Source organism: Callorhinchus milii, unplaced genomic scaffold (genome assembly GCF_018977255.1).
Source record: "Callorhinchus milii isolate IMCB2004 unplaced genomic scaffold, IMCB_Cmil_1.0 Scaffold17, whole genome shotgun sequence".
NCBI lineage: Eukaryota > Metazoa > Chordata > Chondrichthyes > Chimaeriformes > Callorhinchidae > Callorhinchus > Callorhinchus milii.
Genome location: NW_024704758.1, coordinates 7,663,895 through 7,684,992, shown reverse-complemented (window position 1 = coordinate 7,684,992; position 21,098 = coordinate 7,663,895). Strand labels below are relative to the sequence as shown.

At 40.0% G+C, this 21,098-nt stretch overlaps 1 protein-coding gene across 4 annotated transcripts in view; it reads left to right on the top strand.

Moving 5' to 3' along the window:
• LOC103175090 (DENN/MADD domain containing 5A) overlaps positions 1–21,098 on the top strand; it is a 67,686-nt gene that overhangs the window by 10,058 nt on the left and 36,530 nt on the right. For 3 of the 4 annotated variants that reach the window (XM_042341386.1, XM_042341385.1, XM_042341384.1), the window contains exon 2: positions 20,437–20,508. The exons of the other annotated variant lie outside the window; for it this stretch is intronic. In XM_042341386.1, the coding sequence (XP_042197320.1) occupies positions 20,437–20,508 (72 nt within the window). The remainder of the gene's footprint in view (positions 1–20,436; positions 20,509–21,098) is intronic. 4 annotated transcript variants of the gene reach the window in all.

Below are 21,098 nucleotides of genomic sequence, written 5' to 3'. Positions count from 1 at the left end.
CACCAACTATCCCCCAGTAACAAATGTAGCCATTCTTAAAGTGTGAGCCTATACAGCGGGTATTGGTAGATATTTGACCACAGGGGCATTTACAACCAAACCTTATCTTGTTCTGTTCTTGTCCAATGCCCACACAAATACACTTTCCCGCAGGAGTCACTGGATATGTGGTGAGTGGCATTAAGAGCATCCCCACTTCTGCTCTAACTCACATCAAACTTGGGATCCTCTTCATCTGTCGGGCCCAGTTCTGCACCGGAGAGTATGGGAGGGGATAAAGGTAGAGGAATCTATTGTTATGATGGAGGATATGCCAACGTCAGTGATTGATTTGAGATTAAACCTCAAATAAATTGAAGCACTCAGTAGTTATTCCTGTATTTTCAAAGTCGTCTATTATGACACACATAGTCTGATCCTTGTGATTGAATAATGCCTTTGGTCAGTGTGCAAACCCTTTGATGACATTAAAGCAACTTGATGTCCTTTTGGTTACTGTAATTTCAATGTGGTAAAGGTTAATCTGAATCTGGGCCATGCTGTAAACCTGGCTTGACTCTGTAAAACATATGAGTTAAACCAAGGTCTTGTTAGTTTATTCGGGTGAACGTTAAAGATTCCTTGGCACTATTGGAAAAGAGAAGGGAGTTTCTCCCAGTGTCCTGGCAACAATCCCTCAAATAACTAAACAATGACTTCATGACTGTTTGTGGAATATTGCTGCGTGCAAATCGATTGTCGCTTTTGCCTCCAAAATATACGGTCACTACACTTCATAGTATACCCTCTTTGAGATGTCCTCCTGACGTCATTATGTCAAATGTAAAGATTATTATTAATCTCAAAACATTACGTGATAGAAATTGCCTGAAGGAAACATTTCCTCTCCCTCTGAGGTTGTGTAATTTGACCCTGTAATTTTTAACGTTGGCTGACCCTATGATGTTTTTGTGTTTATTTTTTTTTAAAAAAAGCTCTTTCTCTTGATGAATTTTCCTCAAATTCCATTTTACTCGGTTTTGAGCTACTTTTTGAAAACAATCTAATTTCCATAATTGCACTGGAAGCAGGTGCTCCTCTGTCTCTCACCCACATTCCCTCCTGAGCCATTCATTTCATTCCTTTTTTAAAATTCATTTTGACAAAAAAAACACACTAGATTTTGTTCAGTTTAAGAACAGATGTGGTAGTGGATGGGATTATGCTTGGAGCTCTCATGTTGACTTTGCTGCCATGAAACTTCATTGAAAATCTTAAAACTGCTCCTTCCATGTAACAAGAGGCAGAAGTGGGGGAATGGGGGCGGGAGGGGGAGGAGGAAGGAAGAATAAATTTACTTCTGCAGTCACATTCTGGAGATTTCTGGCCAGCCCACTCAAAAAATTGAGTGTTTGCATCAAAACTGGTTTTGTGGGAGCTTCCAGAACAAAGGTGCTAACCGACAAAATTATTCACTTGAGGGGGCAGAACTAATAATGGAGACAGGATAACCTCAAATAAATCTGAGCTTGAGGGTGTTTTTCTGTATTTTTACAAACCACATTGGATTCCCAACATGTGAGAATTTGTTGCGCAATCCAAGATTTTGCTGTTGTTGTGCAAGTTATTGCTTTGGTGAAGGGAAGCACATGCTCAGGCCTGCATTGCAGTGAGTTGAGTCCTGTCTGATCAAATGCTCTCGGACGCTGCCCTGTGTGAGGGGCGCTATATAAATGCAAGTTGTTGATGTAATCTTAATCAGATCAGTGGCTATGTATATTTATCCTGATTTTACCCCCAAGAAGGAAAGGAATTTTAGAAGTTCAGAAAGACAATTGTGGCGAAAAGAGGGAATATTTTGCTGATGCAGAAGCTTTACGAATGGGCCAGATCCTGCTGAAAGTATGACTTTGGTTGGCAGTGCCTCATTAAAGTTGAATGTTCAGCTGCAGCCTCGTGTTTATACAGAGTTCGTTGCTGAACGGCTGTGTCCTTCCAGCCTGATTCAGATGTTGTAATTTTCTTGCTGAGCAGCTGCTAGCTCTGTCCATACACTTCCTGTGCCCCTGACTTTGTCACCTGTTTCCATTGTAATTCAGTGGGTCTGACTGCTCGGATGCAGGGGTGGCAAAGGTCCTTTATTGCGGACAAATGGAAATGTAAGCAGTTAAAACTGAGAGGTATTCAAATGACTTTCCCTTCTCATTTCCTCAATTCCATCCTCTCCTGCCTTAGTTTAAACTCTGGGCTGACCCTTGAGTCAGTCATAGGCTGGTATGTTTTCTTTAATGACATCCCTGAGGCATTTGCTGCCCTCCCATTCCCTGCATCACTCTCCCCCCATTTACTTCTGTGAAGTAGAGGTCTACTCTCCATACAGTTCAGCAGGTGGGATGTGGGGTTGGAATTTAAAGCTCGCGAATGTGCGAATGACCTCTGCTGGAAAGTAGTGGGGCGGCACTGGATTGAGCTTTGCCATAATTCATTCCCTCCATGAATCCACTTGCTGTTCTCATTGTTAATAATCCCTCCAAAACCAAAAACAATAATAAATAGGTAATTTTCAATCTACGACTGTTTGTGGGATATTGCTTTGCGCAATTGGCTGCTGCGTTCGCCCACAAATATACAGTCAATTCACTTTACAGTGTGTTCTGTGCAGCGCTTTGGGACGTCCTACTAACGTGAAAAACGCTATATCAAATGCAAGGATTATCAAATGCAAGGATTATTATTATTATTTTGTTCCTTTACCACTCAAGCAGCTATGCTTTGTATGTCCAGGTTTACATACAAATCATAACTGCTTGAGTGAGGTGCTGGAAACCTGTTGGTGCCCCACATCAGTAACCACCTTCAGAAGAGGGGAGAAATATTGGAAATAGATTTGACCTCTTCTTGTTAAGACTGTTCTTCCAGATGAAGGGCTCCTCCATCTACCTTCTTCTAAGGGACCTGGATGAAACGTGTGCCAAAGGATCTGTTAAACCTATATTACAAAACAGTAAAGGCCTGAATTTACCTAAATGAAAGTTCAACACTGTTGGCCACTGTTTATTGCTTATTCAGTGTTAGACTTTCGGAGGTGACCAGCTAATGTGTTGTTCGCTTTCCTTCCCTTTCACTTCCCTTTTTCTTCAGTGTCTGATTATAAATCCAATGTTTCAATATAAAAATCTAACTGAAACCCGTCCTGTCGGTGAATCCCGCTGGTCAATGTGTTGATGCTGCGGGTGATGCTATTAAGATGCCGTTGCTATTGGAGATGAGCTGGGTTACTGCATGGATGGTGAGAGAATGTAACAGTGGTCGAGCAGGATTGCTCTCTTTCTTTCGCTTGCTCTCTTTTTCTCTTTCTCCTCGCTCTCTATCTCACTCTCATAGCAGCAACTTTTCTCTGCACACACAACCTGATGACTTGCTATAATGCGATCAGCTTCTACTCCTGCTCACCTCCAAAAATAAACCTTCAGCCTTGCACAGATGGTTATCTCTCTCTCTCTTTCTCTCCGTTTCCTTCTGTTCCACGTGGCTATGCCCTTTGTTCTGTTTGCATTAACACTACTGGGTACTGGAGTGGCCTTTCTGCAGCAAAAAAGAAAAATACTGAAAGACTAACACCTCAGTTTGGTTCCATTTATTAATGTGCTTCTATTTCCTAATCAGCACTTCAAGTACTGTACATTGCATGATGTGCAAAAATGTTCAAAAATGCTTTTTTTGTGTTAAATCTAAGGCTTGGATTGTAAATGTTTTACAATAACTTATTTCAGGAGGCATCTTTCTGTGGAAAAGTTACCCATTTATGTCAAGTTTTAAATTAAAAGCCAAGCTTCCTATGAGAAAATGGGCCCCATGGTGGTGATTTCCCACTGGTCAGTAAATTTACTCTTACACGGTTGGTAAACTACCTAAATTTTAGGGAATCTGCTGAGATGCCTGTAAATTTAGCTGTGTCAATCAGCACTTTCCCCTATTGGGGTCTAAAATAAGTTGCCTGACGTTGTTGAGATTTGTTCAGAGTGTACAGCTTTGGAGACCTTGAAAGGGATGCAACCACACAGCCCAGGAAGATACTGGTCTTGTCAGCTTTTTAGTTAAAAGAACTTCCCTCTTTTGGTTGCTCTTGAGCAACATCCTCAACTCAGGCGGAAGTGAATGTATATGCTTCCCCATGTGAGGACTGGATAGGGCTTGGCTTCAATGGTGCTTTTGGTCAAATAACCTGTCCACACTTGGGAAAGGTGCAAAAGGACACCCAACACCAATGGGACCAAACTTGAGAGGAAGGATAATACAATACAAAATTACATTACATTTTGTATAGCACCTTTCGCATCAGGAGAAGGCACTGGGGAGATTAGAAGGATGTGTGGGATGCTGATCGTGCAGAGGTATTCGTTTGTGATAATTGAGGCTGGAAATTGATAGCTGAGATTCTAAAATATTCACATGTGAAGTTTTGATGCCCCCGTTTTCCTTCTCCTGTCTTTTTCCACTCTCCTCTCACCCCCCCCCCCCCCCCCACCACCACCAAAAACAAAACATGATTTCTGGTGAATGAACAAGGTACAAGACGGAATATCCTGATATATATCAAATGTGTTTCAAAAGTCCCCTTGTATGTTTCCCCCCTCCCCACCATAGCTCTGTGATTCAAATGACTGTACGTATCATTGTTGTGTATCTTGTCATTGAACGCACTCAGTTCAACATCTGGCAGTATGATTGATCACCCAGTCATACTGTAACTATCTCTATATATTATCAAATGTTTGAAAGGTAAATTGTGGAAATTTTTAAGTTTACTTTTTTAAAAAAGACTGAGAAACACTCACTGGTTGAAGTTCTATTTGCTGTTAGTCCTGAATTAACTGATCTCACTTTGTACTTCCGGGTGTGGGAGGGGGAAACCGAGCCCAAATCCCCGCTCACAATCGCTGAGCAGTAACCCTTCTGAAACGTGTACACGTGATGATATTGTGTGAGGATAGGAGGCCGCAGGTATGACTCCCTCAATGGACTGTTAATCTACTGACCTGCTCAGTCGAGGCTCTCACCTGGAAGAACACCTACCCGGGTGAGTTGCTGGACAGTTGCCAGCACCTGAGAAACTGTAACCCATCAAGAATAGTCGCCTTCAGAGGGGAAGTGGCAAACAATTGCCCTGGTAAGTTACAAGAACGATGAAATGACAAGCTGCATAGTTCGAGTGTTATTCTAACACGTTTCCAATGGTCAGGAGGTAGACCAGTGTAACTGTTTGGTTGAGTTTTCTTGTTTGAGGGGAAGGGAGTTTTTTCTGAATGCTCTGTATTCTCTTGGACTTATGTTTGTCTGGCATATTGGAATGTGTGTGTGGGGGGGGGGGGCGGGGGAGGAAAGGAGAAGAGAGCACTTCTCATGTATATATGCTAATAGATTCATACCAGGCACGTCCTGAGCCAGGCCCACTAGTGTCAGACGTGAGCTGAGAGCAGCTGTGCCACAGCAGCGAGAGACATGTCTGTGTTTGTAATCTGATCCCAGATGGTGTATTCAATCATCATCTGAGGAATTTATCTTGTTCTGAGGGTCCTTTTGTGTCATTTGTCCCCGTGCGTCAACAGTAAAGCTATGAAGTTTGCTTTAGGATATTGAGCAATTTTCAGTAGTTGCCAAAGTAACATCCGTATGGTTAAAAGCTTTCGGTGGCTCTATAAATGTACCCAACTTTGTCACTGTACATTTCAGGTCAAATAGTTTTTTATTTAACAGTCAGCCAAACTGAGTGTTTATTTATTGCTACGGATTAGAATCCTATTCATAGTACACCAGCATTCCCTCCAAACCACATTTACTGCACAATGAATATTTCCCATGAAGAAAATGCAACATTCACAGGACTCTTCTCTCTAGGGGGCTGGGAGAAAAAGTTTATTTGCAGATAGAGAATAGAATTGGAAATAGCTGTTGAATTCTCTGCGTATCCAAACCAATCAAAGCACAAGTGGGGATCATAAAATAATGTGATTCAATAATACATTGTATTCTTTTGAACATAAGTGTATGTATTGCGTTTTGAGTTTAAGTACTGCATTATGAATTTATATAATCCTATTTGAGATAACGCATTATCGTGTGATCAAAACATCTCAAAGCGTTTCACAGGATTTACTGTATAGTGTAGTGATAGAATTTTTGTAATCGAGTCAAGTTTGCACACAGCAATGTCCCACAATTAGTCGTGAAGTGAACGACCAATTTTATCAGGGTAATACTGCACAGGACACCAGGAGAAACTCCCTTCTCTTTTTGAATAACATCATGGATCTTTAATGCCTACCTGATTTAATTTCTAATCCAAAGGATGACATCTCTGACAATGAGGCACTTCTCCAGCATTGCACTGGAGTGCAATGTCATAGAGCTTAAATCCACACAACCTTCTGACTCAGAGGGAAGAGTGCTACCAACTGAGTCAGGCTGACACTTAGGCTCCAAATAAGACAAAAATATACTTTGGTTCTTGAATGCTGTTCATCTATCATTCCTGTTGGTAGAAAACTATTTTGTTTGGAGAGGAAATGATTCCAGGGTGGGGATAATAATAATCCTTGCAGTGGATGTGTCTACTTCATGTTCATTAAATTGCAGGTTACAGATTTTATTTCAAACTGCCTCTTACTTTAAGCAAGTTTTAATTAGATTCTATTGCACTATTAACTACTTGTAACACGAGAGAGATGAGCAGGGGAATATGACCTATCTGAAGCTATAACACTGCCTTTCCTTTCTATATCTTACATTCCACAAATAAGTAACATGGGTGGAGAAATTTTACTTATATCACAGTATATAAAAAATAGCTTAATTTATCAGGATCTGATCTGTAGTTTGATATTGAAACCTGACCTGTCACTCACATGAGTTTGTCTTGTGATGTGAAAGGTGCTACATAAATGCAATTTGTTGTTATGGTTGTCTTAGGCAGTCCTTTTTGTCAGTGTTGAATTTCTTCCTCATCGAGGAAGCTATTTGCTTACTCAAGCCAAAATATATTTATCAGGCAACTTGTTTTTGTTTGGTTAAAGCTCCCCAGAATTGCCTCAACAGTGTAAAAACCTCAGCTGCCTTTTGAAGTGTGACATATAATTCTAGCAAATGGCCTGTAGTAACCGAGTGAATGCTGCAGTGACTGACCATACATGATACTATCTATTCTGTTTGCAGAACTCACCTGAAGGGAAGTATAAAACGTAATGGTGATTAATCTCTTAATTCCCAAGATAGTTCTCCACCACACAAAACTAACACCTGATTGTACCTTTCCAGTAGTGGCCTAGCTGCTAAATGTAAATAGGAAAGATACTTCAATCAAGTTGAGTAAAGCTTGAAATTTAACTTCCTCCTCTTGAGTAAATGTAATCCATTAGGAATGGTTGACAACTCTGCCTCCCTGGAACTTAAGTCTCCCTAGTTCACTAGTTCTTTATCAATGAGTAATCCAAGGTTATTATAACCCATTTATCTTGGGTTAGTATTTATACAATATGCCCCAAAACAAAAATTGGTTACTCACCAATAGCTCTTTGTGGAACATTGCTGTGCATTAATTGTCTACCCCATCTTTGCCAACCATTAACAGTAAATCCTGTGAAGCGCTTTGAGACATTTTGATGATGTGATAAGGTGCTACATCAAACAAAAGGATTATTATACAAAGGTGGAATCTTTGCTTAATGGAACCATAGAGCACTTTTTGCAATTGTCGTCTCAATGATTCAAAGTCTATTGGGACCTTGGAGGAATCCAAGCAGATTCTGAAGACATGACTAATGGTAAGAGAAGCAAGCATCAGGTTACACCACAGGCATGCTGTTAATCTCATCAGTCATAGTGCAAATAGCGTCACAAAGTAACAGAATGAAGTAGTGAATGAATAGCTACATGACAAGATTAGTACGTGGTTGGTTAACTTGCATTTATGGTACCTCTGCCAGGGAGCCAATGATGATCCTTCGTCTGTCTATTGAACTGGACCAAATGCCAGTGAATAGTCACAAAGCAAGCGATTAAATGGATTGAATAATTCAATTTTTGTCTATCTTCTTAATATGCAGATAAATGCAATGTCAGGTTGGGTGCTTGAATTATTTTCAATACTGATTTATGAATTGTGATGATCTATATCATTTCAATTAAAATCATGGCTGTGAGAAGTTTTAAATTGGGCAGGTATTTGATCATATTTGTTGGATAACCTTGGTGGTGTTAAAGGGTTCCTGTAGGTTGGCTGAGGAATTTAAAAGAAAAGGTAAAGCTCTGGGAATATAAATAATAATAATAATCTTTGCATCAATCAATCACCAGGTGACACTGATTTAAGATAATTGGCAAAAGAACCAGAAGGGAGATAAGGAGACATTCGGTTGCTTTTCTGGAAGAATGCGATCTGAGAATGGGCTCAAGATCTTAATTGTTGATGCAGTTTTGTTATGTCCTTTTACAGTAGATTTCCCCCCACCCCCTCCTGCTCATAGGTGTCTGAGGCTCTAAACTCTTCAATCGAAATTTTATAATTAGCCAACTTCCTTTTCCTTTCAAGAATCACAACTCCACTGTTATCTTGTAGTCTCTGCTCTTTTCTTGCTGATTTATTGTATTTCTTCAGCAACAAAATATAACAATGCTTTTAGCCCAATCTTGAGTTGTGTGTGTAGTTCACTGCACTTGCAGTTTTGGCAGTATCCAGTATCTGAATTCGTAATACTATAAGCTTGCATTCTGCAAATCGCTACTTATCAATTTTATTTACAATCTTGCACAGCAAATACAGTCCAACGGGGAAACTAATGAACTGTCACAACTTATATCACTTATCAAAAGAGGCAGAAAGTTTTTAGTAACTTCAGTTCATGTGCTATCGCAGATCAGTCCTGTCCAGGTCCTTTTCCTTAGTGGTCTGTTTGGGGTTGACAAAGTTGTCTTTAAAAGCTGTTCAAAGTGATGGCCTCCTCACCAGATGGTTGTGTTGTTTCTAAGAAAAAGTTCAACTAGCCCCACCCAGAGTTTAACAAATTATAATGAAGAGACCAAACTTTCTAACGCCCAAATGTTGTGAGTGGGTTTGGCTTGGGCTCCGAGTTGTAGCTTTCATGTCTGTTTACTGTGGTCGGTGAACAGACCACATGTGATAAGACATAATTTTCACTTTTTTTTCTTTCTGTATCTGTGGAATAGCTTTTAAAGAATTTTTATTCATATGGAGGGTGGGGTTAATATCTTGATCACACAATCTGTGTTCTGCTATTTGTTTGTATGCATAGTGAAGTGAGTGTGCGTGCGTGTTTGTATGTATGTGTGTGATGCTGAATTGCTGGGACATCTTCCTGACAACAATTTGTTGTTGTCTCCTCTACCAGATTTTCTCCTTTATAATCAACACCACTAAAATTGACCATTTTTGCTGGGAATTGAGCCTGTTTCCTTGATGGAGTATATTTTACAAATCAATCAATTGAACTATTGCTAAACTGAGTGGATTAAACTGGAGCATATATGGTCTTTATCTGTGTTCTGTAGCGTGTTGCCTGATTAACTGATAGCACCTTCGGCACAATGGTTAACACCCCTGAAAGCCTAACAGTGACAGAATTTTTGCAACAGATGGAGGCCAAATCAAACAGTTGGCAGACAAATGGTGTGTTCTCTTCAGCTTGTTTAAAGCAATTCTACAAAATACACAGTTGCTTCACTTTACAGTAAATCCCGTGAAGTGCTTTGCAATATCCTCCCGACGTGAAAGGCCCTTATTGAATGCAAGTATTTTTAGTATTGTTTAGTAGTATTATTGAGTCAACAGGAGATGCAATCTCACTGGACACCTCTGTTGTGGAAGTGTGATAAAGAAGAATCTTTTGATTTCATCTTCATAGAATATCCACTCTAGTGCACTCACATTGTAGAATCAAACCGTTTCTTACCTGAGTTCAGCGTCCTGGAATCAATCATCCTTTATAGATTCTGTTTAAAAATGGTCTGAGATGCTACTCATGTGAAGGGCACAATACGAATGCAAGTTACGATTGTTGTTCATTCAGGTGTTTGGAGAAATACTTCCTGGTGCCTATCCTGAAATTGCTCTTTACAACTCTGAACCTATGTCCTCTTGTTCTGCTTACATTCGTATTGGGTCCACACAGCACTAGCATGACAAGTCCCTTCTGCCCGAGCAACAATCTCATGTACAGCTGTTGCCCAGAGCATTGTCTGCTATATGTAGAGGTTCAAATTCAAAGCAGCTAACTCTTGCTGAATCACGGTGGCAGAGCATGCCATAGGCAATCTGTAATGTGCATATTAGCACCTCGGTACCACAGTTAAATTCAGGCTACCACAGCTGAGCTTTGTGTGGTTGCCTACAGTGAGACTCGCCTTGGGACGTCCTCCCGACGTGAAAGGCGCTCCAGAAATGGAATCTTGTTGTTGTTGTTGTAGTATAGAAAGAGGGCAAATGTTCGGAGCTCTTTAGAATATTGTTTGACAGTTTATTCTCTCCAATGAGTGGGCGTGTAATCTTTACATCATTTTTTTAGGTTTGGTAATTGTTTGTGCTCCTAGTGTTGTAATATATACCTGAAGGAATCATTTGTGTTTGGTTTGTATGTCAATTTGGCCAAAATACATTTTCAAACTAAAACATATAAATTGCAGTTTATCGTTGACTGCAATGATTAATTATGACCTGGGCAATAGAAAAGTACAGAAATATTTGCCTAAAATTGCAGGGAATTTGGCAAATTTATGGGGGGTTGGTTGGTACTATTTACTGCCAACCTACATGTTTTCACTTTATTGATACAAACTAAACATGAGGAAATAACACATAATAGATTGTTGCAAAACATTTTTATTTATTGTTTAACAAAAACTGGAGGGGGGACACCAGTGCAGGCAGAAGGGCCTGCAGATCCTCAAAAAAACAGCCATTCAAAATTGATCAAATTTCCCCTTTTTTAAAAAATTTCCCTGCAAGCCTTAAAAAACTTTCCTGCAATATTTGTCAAATATTTCTGCACTTTTCTATTGGCCCAGCTCATGTGGTTAAATAGAAATGGTAACTAAAGCCCTGCCTATTAGAAGGTTGCCTTAGTATTGCAAACATGTAGACGCCATAGAGATTCATCAGCGTCAACTGTTGACAGTGCCTCGGAATGATGCCTGGCTACTTGCCAGATGTCTAGCCTGTTGAACCCCCAAGGATATCCTGCTTACTTCACCTCTTCAAACTTGTCCAATGATTTTCAGTGATTTCATTTTCCCTGTGTTCGAGACAGGAAAAACTATCAGCTATAGTCCCTCTCCTAATTGCTATCAGCTGGTAAGACAGTGGACGAGGAATGTACAGTATCTGGTTCAGTTATGGTGCCTCACGGGGTCAAATAGACTGTTGACATTCACTTTCGTAAGTGCAGAATGATGAAGAGTGCTGGGTCTTAGTGTTGCTGGTGCCTGTGAAACTATACCCAGTATTGGAGAGAGAGAAAAATAATAATAATCCTTGCATTTGATATTGCGCCTTATCACATCTTCGAGACGTCTCAAAGAATATACTGCAAAGTGAATTGACTGTATATTTTGTGGACGAAAATACCAATTTTTAATATAGACTGTTTGGACTAGCAGATTGTTATTCATTGAATTCAGTTTTCAGAGAGGCGGTTGCAAATGAACTCTCATGTTTCCTTAATTTTGTGTGCGGTTTCTGGCAGTTTAGTTTTGATGCAGTTTACCTTTGTCTGATTGGTTTCTTAGCCTCATCGATCAATGGGAATATCTTTTATTAGAATGAGATTATTTGTGCTAGGGAAGCAAAAAAAAAGTGTCGTATAATGATGTTATATCAAGAAGTGCACATTCAATAAATCTAGTGAAAATGCTTAACTTCCTTTTTTCTCAGATTAAGTAAATGGTGACAGTCTGAGCCCCTTGTTCGGTATGACAATTAGAATAGCAGCACTGTGAGAACGATTTTCTCTTGTAGTTTGTAATGAATTATTTTAAGATTGGAAATATACCTGGGTTTTTCCTCCCCTCGTGAAGATACTGTATTTGACTCATTTTCTCTCTCCCCCACCCTCACCCCTTCGCCCTATAGAAGTCCTCCAATAGCTAAATTAAGTTGCCATTTTTGACATGAGAGTCACCAGGTGTGTTCTCTCCTGAAGGAACCAACTTATGTTGGGGTATGGCTGAAGTGGTACTGAAGGCATCCTTCACTCCCTCAGCTAGTATGGATTGGCTGAGATACTGGAAGGCTCAGCTGTGGTACCATCACCATTAGCTCGACTGTTTAGTATGGATTTCTCACCATTGGCTAGATATTGGCTGTTGATATTTCCTATCCAGGCTTGCAGGTGAAGACGCACCATCTCTAGTTGCGGCACTGGAGGTCACAGAAGTCCAATGTGGGTTGGTACCTTCGGGAGGAAAGAAGTATTTGGCCTCACAGGCCTAAGATGCTGAGGTTAATTGATACAGAAATGTGTGGGCACGATGAGATTCATTTTATAATTGTTCTCCTGGCCACTATTTTGGTTTTCTGTGAAATTCCTGGGTTCCGTTTAGTGCAATATCCCTCATATTTTTCTTTGCTGGCAAGTACCTAACGTGGTGGCTGTCTTTACTGTGGTTACCAGTGCTGATGTAATCACCGGAAGCTTACAGAGTAACGATCGACAGTTATTTTACTGGGAAATAACTCGGCCACATTTTGTTTCTTAGGAATGCAGTTTGAGGTTCGAGTGGCGAGAGAGCCATTAACTTCAGATGGAATGTAGTTTTGAACTGCTAGCTTCTGCTGAATTGACAAACTGCAGTTTTTTAAAAAAAAAAAATGAGATTGGCCTCTGCTTGCACAACTGTGTGGGAATCTTGCAACTTGCAGCCACGCTAGTTAACAGATCAGAGTACCTTTTGGAAAAGGCAACTGAAAGACCAGGAGGAAACGGTGGATCATAAATACAATTGTTTTTGCATCGTGAGATAAGGTAGTTTGCATTTCATACTCCCCAAGCACATGTAATATTCATCACTTTCACGAGCAGATCTTACTTTCTGCCCAATAAGGAAGAAACAATTAATCTATCCATTCAATTCTTAAGGGGGCCTTGAGAATCTTGAGCATGTTAACATAATTTCTTTTGATCAATAACCCATACATTCCCCAAACCTGATTCATGAATAATTTAGAAACCATTTCGGCAAAATATCCTGCTTAATTTTTTTTTGCATCTTGTATTTCTTATTTCTTATCCTCGTCTTTTTACTGTGGCTACAAGGAGGAGTGGGTTAAAAATAACCCTACATTATACTGAACTGACCCTGGTCACATCAGACCACACACAACTTGCCTTGTGTGCAAAGTTGCTCTCGTTGCACAAGACAAGAGGATTAATCTTTCAGGTATAAATTTTTATCATGGTTGCCCACAGTCGATTTCTATTGAATTGGACCCTAGAGCTGTACTGCCAACCAGCTTTTATAAGGTCAGCCTCCCCCCAGTGGATGAGCATTTTTATTTATTGGTGTTGTATTTACAAAGGAAGGGGGAAAAGTAGCATTTTTTTGAAGAGTTGCTGATAAATATATAGGATTTAAAGCATCATTTGACCTTGGACCTGAGTTATCCTCCTCTATCTCCTATCCCTTCTTCTCTCTCCTTTCTCTTACTTTCCAAACCTGTCAGATTGTCTTCAGCAAATACTGCGTGTATCATTTTTTACTTAACTTGGTAATGCCCAGAGCATTACCAAGTTAAATAAAAGGAATCTTTAGGACATTGAACCCTACAGTCAATTCACTTTACTGTCTATTCTGTGAAGCGCTTTGAGACATCTCAGCAACATGATAAGGCGCTATATCAAATGTAAGGATTATTATTAATAGTCATGAAATGTTTAATTTATTTTTATTTTGAAGCCTTGATAACACCAACTTACTGCATAGCATTCAAACAGACATTAATGGAACAGAGATTAATATATCGCCATTAAATCAATTAGCCGTAAAATGATGTGGTAGTGGCCGGTTTTAATTTTGAAACATGACTTATGTAACTGGTTGTGACTCCCTCTGTGTGATCTGGGCTAAGGAATAAAGATGAAGGATTTGTTGGGGTTAGCTCACGCTGTTCCTGGTTACTGTATTCAGGGTCATTGCAGGCAAATCTACAGTGAAGTGACCTTTGTAAAGGGAAGTGAAAGCTGCCGGTTAGGTATATTCATGCGGTACTCCAGTAGTCTGAAATTGCAGTAAATATTTTGCGGTGTTGCCCTCATTTTCCCGTTTGCTCCCACTTTGTTCTTCATGTGACGGCTAATCACAGCATGGGGTGCAATTGGAAAATGATCTAAGGCGGCATGGATGCCGAAACATCTCATCAACTGGCGTTAACTTGTCACCCTAACAACTTCGACAAATGCTGTTGTGTCTAATTCTCACCTAATGTGAAAGCTCGCCTCTTCTCATTACTCTTTATAAAATGTTGCTTCTCTGGGAAGTGTGTAATGTGCCACTTGAGTAATCGCCAAGTGTTTCACAAAACTCTCCTTCCTCAGATTCGTGCAGTGTGCCTAATGCAAAGCATGAATCCCAATCACGACACCTGTGTCCTTTCTGTGTTTCAGGGGAGACTGATTTCTCTTTTCTCCATAAAGAACGGATTACACATTTTATTTTTTTTAATCACATCCTGGTCCATGCAATATTTTAATGCCTCTGACAATACTTATCCCATTCATATCCAGCGCACAATCCCTAGTTTGCAATGCTATTTGTGTCGTTGGCCAAACAAGGGTTTGCCTCAGATTTTTGCTGTTTTCAAAATAATTTCAGAAGCCTCTTCGCTAGTTTCACCCACAAAATATGCAGTCAATTCACTTTACAGTATATTCTGTCTCGAAGACGTGATAAGGCGCTATATCAAAATGCAAGGATTATTATTATCAGCACTTCAGGCGATTTATTTCCCTTGTGATCAGTGATTGTTTTCTCTTGTTGTACCATATTTACTGTATTGTATCTATATTGTGAGGTTTTGTATTCGCATACCGCTGAGTGAAGCTGTGATGCATAATTGGGGAACGGACAGAGAATTAATAGACATTGAAGCATCTCATCCTTTTTATTTCTATCACAGTTGACAGACAAGGTGATGGGTTTTCTGACAGGTCACTTTTTTTTAAAAGATCATAGTGATCAATTTGATAAGGAATTGATGAAAGAGAAATGCAAAACAATCTGAGCTGCGGGACTTTGACGGGAGTCTGCAACCTATTTGTTTTTGGAAGAGTGGGTCACTGTGTCCTGGCTGAGTTGTGCTGTGCGCTGTCTTTTCACCTACAAAATACGCAGACACTACACTTTACAGTATATTCTGTGAAGCGCTTTGAGACGTCACAAAGACGTGATAAGGCGCTATATCAAATGCAAGGATTATTATTATTATTACAGCCACGCACCAACTTAGAGTTGAAGCAAGTTCCCTGCGCGGGGTTTAAATCTGAGCAAGCATCTTGCAAGCATGAACGTGTTGCGTTGAGAGTTTAGCTTTCTCCCGGTTCTGAGAGCTGGAGCAACAGAGAGGAAACAAGGTACAGAAGGTACTGCCTGCGGTCTCTGGCCAGCTGCCAGCTCCTTATAGCCTAGCGGTGTGATTTTTGTATGTGCGGCTTGTCTGGTGTGTAGCCTGATCTTTAGCCACAAAAATGCACTGAATGCTGATCAGCAATGAGGCATGCCGACTGGTGCAAATCGTACTTTCCCCATTGCTACCCGAACTATGATCACTGAATGACTCAACACCCCATATAGCCAAACCACCAAGCGAACTGCATTCGTGCTTTATCAGCAAACTCCTCAAACATAATCATCAGTATTGAAGACATTGACCTAGATGGAGGTCGCCCTCTGCTCTCCCCAGAGCTTTATTCTTCAGGTGCCCATCTTTCTACACTTTAATGTTGAATAGTAAAAACTGAAATGCCACAAGGTTGGAAAATATTTGACGTCTGCCAGTTCTTATATTTTGACGGTCGGGCTAACCAAATCAACATTAGAGGTTTCCACATTAAAATTTCATCAGGGAATTCTTCTGATTTTAAAATAAAACTCGGCTCCGCTCTCAGCTTGACTGCTCTGTGTGAACCTGAGCCATAAAAGACCAGGAAGGTTTACAGCACCTGGCCTATCATGTCGAATGCCGGGCTTCGTTCCTGGCATGTGCTAAGATAGTTGGGGTAAGGGGAGTGGGGCTACATATAAAAAATCCACTCTCATCAAGTCTGCCTTATCCTCTCTGGAAAAATCTTAATTCCAATTATCATCTTTTCCAGCCCTTGACATTCTGCATTTCTTTGCTATCAATTCGGATAAATATTGCTTGGCTACCGTTCTCTTCCTCTTTCCTTGCCATATTTCCAGGCTTTACATTTCCTTATTGCTATCCATGCCTTTGCAAGTGAGTGGACATTAGCTCAGGATGCAACAAAGCCTGATCTTTTAGAGTCCTGTAACTTAGTAGTTAGAACACTCACCTCGCAAGCAAGAGGACCTGACCTGGGTTCGATTCCCGGGCAGGGCGTAACATTGGACAGGTTTCCTTGCTCCGCACACCTCTGCAATAAGTAGGAACCCAGTTGTTAGTCGATTGGTGATTCACTTTTCCAGGGATAATAATCCCTACAAAAAAATACAATAAAAGGGAAAAGTAATTTTGTCACTCAATCCACAAGTGTTTGTGGGACACTGCTGTACGCAATTGCCTGCTGCGTTTCACCCACAAAATATACAGTCAATTCACTTTGCAATATATTCTGTGAAGTGCTTTGAGGCGTCTCAGCGTTAGAATAGTGTTGAGACCAATTTCCGTACTGTTGCCCTGGCTAAGATCATCTAAGGCAGGCAGGATCTTCAAGCATAGATATGGCTGGATGGTACATTATGGTAGATGCAGGCCAGAATATCAAGCAAGTACTGCAAATCTCTTTTAAAGCAAAAACAAAACTAGCAAGGTATGCTAGTTTTCCTTTCCTGTGGTTTTCTTCAGTTCAATTCATAACAATACTACACCCACTGACCTGGACTTTGGCAGATTTTGAGCTGTTCATTTCCTCGAGTAGAGTCTAACTGGGGGTAGTATATGTAATACAACAACAATTTACATTTATATAATACCTTTCATTTGCGAGGATGTCTCGAAGCACTTCATGCATCTGACTGTGAGAATGTATAACTAGCTAATTCATTTTCCTGGATGAATCTCGTTCTTTGCAAATAAATCTGTTTGTTCAAGGAAATTAGTGCAGCACGTGTGTTGCATTAGAAACCCATTTGGCGCCTGCTGAGAGGAAGGGTTCAGTGGAGATTAATCGCTTGATTGCTGCCCAAACTCTGAGCCTGTGTTTTGGATTTTTCTAATCTTTTGTTGTGAACATCTGTTCCGGTGAAGCTGTTGAATCGTTAAAAGCAGTGGTGTTTAGTAGGCGTAAGGACAGGCTTTGCTGTACAGACTCGCTCATTAAGAAACTCACTGATCTTCACAGCGAGCTCATGTTATCCCCTGCTTTTTGGTAAAATTACTAACCCAGGGGGTTTACAAGTACAGTGGGATTTCCCAACTAGCCCACAAGATTAGGTGCTCACTCGGCACCATTCAGAGAAGCGCTCACCACACTTTTACCAGAGTTCCATCTTGAGGTTCTTTTGGTACTAAAGAACAATTCCAAAGTTGTCTTGAACCATTTATACCTTGTGACCATTTGTTTCTGAAGCCTGAAAAATAACTTATATAAAAGACAGAACCTGTACGTTTGTTGCACCACAACTATGGGCTCTGGCTGAGGAACAGTGTCTCTTAAGAAAAAAAAGCTTAACTTTTCTACAAAGGATTTTTTTTGAGAGCATGTACTTGGCATAAAATAGCTAAGCAAAAGCAATTAAGAAAGAGCTAATGAGATGAAGACAAGAAGTACAAAAAGACTTTGGGAATGGGACAAATCATAGTCTCCCATCACTCTCTCATCGTCTAAAAATCAAACATTTTATTTCTTCAATTTGTTAGAGGAATGAAAACTATTTTTTACCTTGTTTCCTGATGTTGTGCATGGATCATGCTTCTGGTTTGGTCAAGTTCATTCTCAGTTGCTGCTGGAGCTCCAGGCATTTTATTACTAATATTATTACAAACCTTTCATTTTTCATTTTGCAACAATTACACTGGCATTGACTTCAGTAGTTATCAGCACACGTCTCCTAGAGTCGGTGTTATTTTTTTCTGCAGTTCATTATCTTTGCATTATCCATTTATCTATGAATCATCATTTGACTCTGCTTTACTCCGCATTGACAACTCCAGTTTAATCCAGTTCAACATTCCCGCGCCTCTATCCACAAGCCATTTTAGGGAAGTTAATAGCTTTATATTGAAATATATTGCAGCTCTTGTAGTTCATTTGACATTCTTGTCCATAAATCATTTCCGAATTGAAAATTTAAGGCAAAAAAAATGACCTTGCATAAATCAGAGAATCTAGCAGCATTGCGTAAACCTCACAGTTCAACAGTTTCAAAGTTGTATATTTCTATTGCCTTGTTAACCATTTTATGTTTTTACTAAAATGTTGAGTTTCCATGTTCAACTGGTGCCTTTTGTCCTCTAGTACACAAAGCTAGTCCTTGTTTTATTTTAACCTAAGTTTATGCATGAGCAAGTATCTTTATCCCAATGCTTCCTTCTCTTTAGTAGTAGTCCTGGTATATTACACCCTTCTGTGCTCCCACTAATGAAGATCCTATTATAACAATCTTCCAGATGGACGGTTTAATAAAATTGCCAGTATCTCCTTGACTTATAGATTGTTTTCCCTTGAGTGCACAGTGTTGAGCAGACATTTGTTTTATTGCCAATGGCTCATCTTTGAGGACAGTGATATCAACCAATGTTGTCACTTGTGCTATTTGATACCATGTTGGATGGCAGAATAACAAGTATCCAAGATCTGAATGCTCAGTGAGTTCTGGCAAAAGCATGTCAATTCAAAACAATGCTGTTAGAGACAAATGGTTGTTTGTGAATTCACAGTTATTTGATCTTCCCAGAGTTGCAATCAGCACAAGATAGAGTAGTCACATCCCAAAGGTGACCCTACTTGTGTATACAATCCTTTCTATGCTGTATTTGTATAATTTTATATTCTGCTATAATCCTGGAATGTTTGAATGGAGAGTCAATTGATAAATAGACATTTTCCAGGTGTACCAATTTTAGTCAAGCTGCTTGAAATGACCACTGGTGTAGCCATCTATGGAGATGTCACTCCTGACACCTTGATGTGTGACATCTTTCATTCTCAGCCTTTGTCTTTAGGAATGATTCCGGGTGCTATTTGTTGATTTTTTTTTTTGCCGGCTATGTTGTGCTTACTGCATCTGTGTCTGCCTCATTGAGTTGAGCTACATAAGAAGTTGTTTGTTGCTTGAGTCCCTAAATCTTCATTGACATTGGAAAGATGGGCATCATCCAGTGTCAGTGATTGTCTTAGGGATCATTCCAGTCCCCACGATGCAACATAGCTTGGTGTCATAATAAACCTTTAGCAATGCACGGATATGCAGCTGTAAGTGTTACATGAGCCATAATGTACTCCTGAAAATTCCATTAAATGGTTCAACGTGGGCTGGGTGTTTGTATGTATAAATATTTGTGCTGTTATTTTTCTGAGGTAGGTATGTTTAGCACCTGGATGCATACAATTTATTTTAATTACTGGTTAAATGTTTGGTGTTCGATGCAAACTGTTTTTGTGCTGCTTTGATACTTCAGCAACCATTGTTAACAGCTGTGAACGGGGTTGGGCAGAATGGGGCAGTGATAAAATGCTTCTCCTGTACCTCTGGGTACAGACAGATGTGGTGAAAGCTGTTGGTGACTTAAACTTTTAAGTCGATCTTGATTTTCTTCTCTATCAGCCAAGTTCACAGCAATCGCTCCTCCAAGAAAAGCACCATGAGCATATCGTCACAGCGCCTTGGGACGTCCTCCCGACGTGAAAGGTGCTATACAAATGTAATTATGTATTGTAATTTGTATGGTGCAGGAGTCTCACTGTCTAACTTGCTCAATGCTTTAAGAAGCACTGGGAAACATATTAGTTATGAAGGAATGCTTTCAGATCTAGCTGTCATTCTCAATGAGCATTCTCTTCCTATGTCCCCAGTATATTGTCTAAATAAGCGATGACCATGGAATAAGTCATACAGGACGGAAATGGAAGTATCTGCTAAGGAGGTGTAACTACAATTGACATTGTTCATTCTTATTGTCTTATCACTGGATAGAGAATCAAACACTTATTTTTTTTAAATGTACGAGGAACAAACTATTTCTAATTAACTGTTATTTTATTTGTTATATAGCTTTATGCCAGTTCTTACAGGCTTCTAAAGGCAGAGATCGTGCGGGCTGTGTCAGTTCAAGTGCAGACGAAGGTAAAATCCCTTCTGATGGTCCTAATGTCATCCTTGTGACTCCTGTGACCTTTGGTCTCTTAACTATCCAATTCCCTCCTTTTCACAGCAATGTTGCTTTAGCAGGTGACGGGACTTCCAGATTGTATTTTGGGCTCCTCGCCTGGATACAGCTCTTGGAAAAGCCTTTTTGTTTTTAGTGTTTTCATGTGGCTCTTCCTCCTTCTGAAAGGATGCCATCAAGTGTGTGTCTCTCCCTCGCTCTCTCTCTCTCTTTGTCTCTCTCTGTAGCTAATCTAAAATCACGGCAAGTGCTTTCAGAAATGATTTTGTCAAACAAAGGCAGTGGTTATTTGGTGGATTTCTTTCAACTCCTCCTGCACAGTACAGAAATGACTAAACACAGTAGCTTTGCACAGTGTCATTTTTGATTGCAGTACTGTGGCGTTACTGTTTTTCCCCTTGAAATCCAGAGAAATCAACAGTTTATACCCTGGTTTGTCAAATGATGTTGACTACAACAGAGCAACACGGGGACTAGCCATGCACAAATGATTGAAGAGGGACTTGATGGCAGACAAATTGGAAACTAAAGAGCTTTTAAAACATTT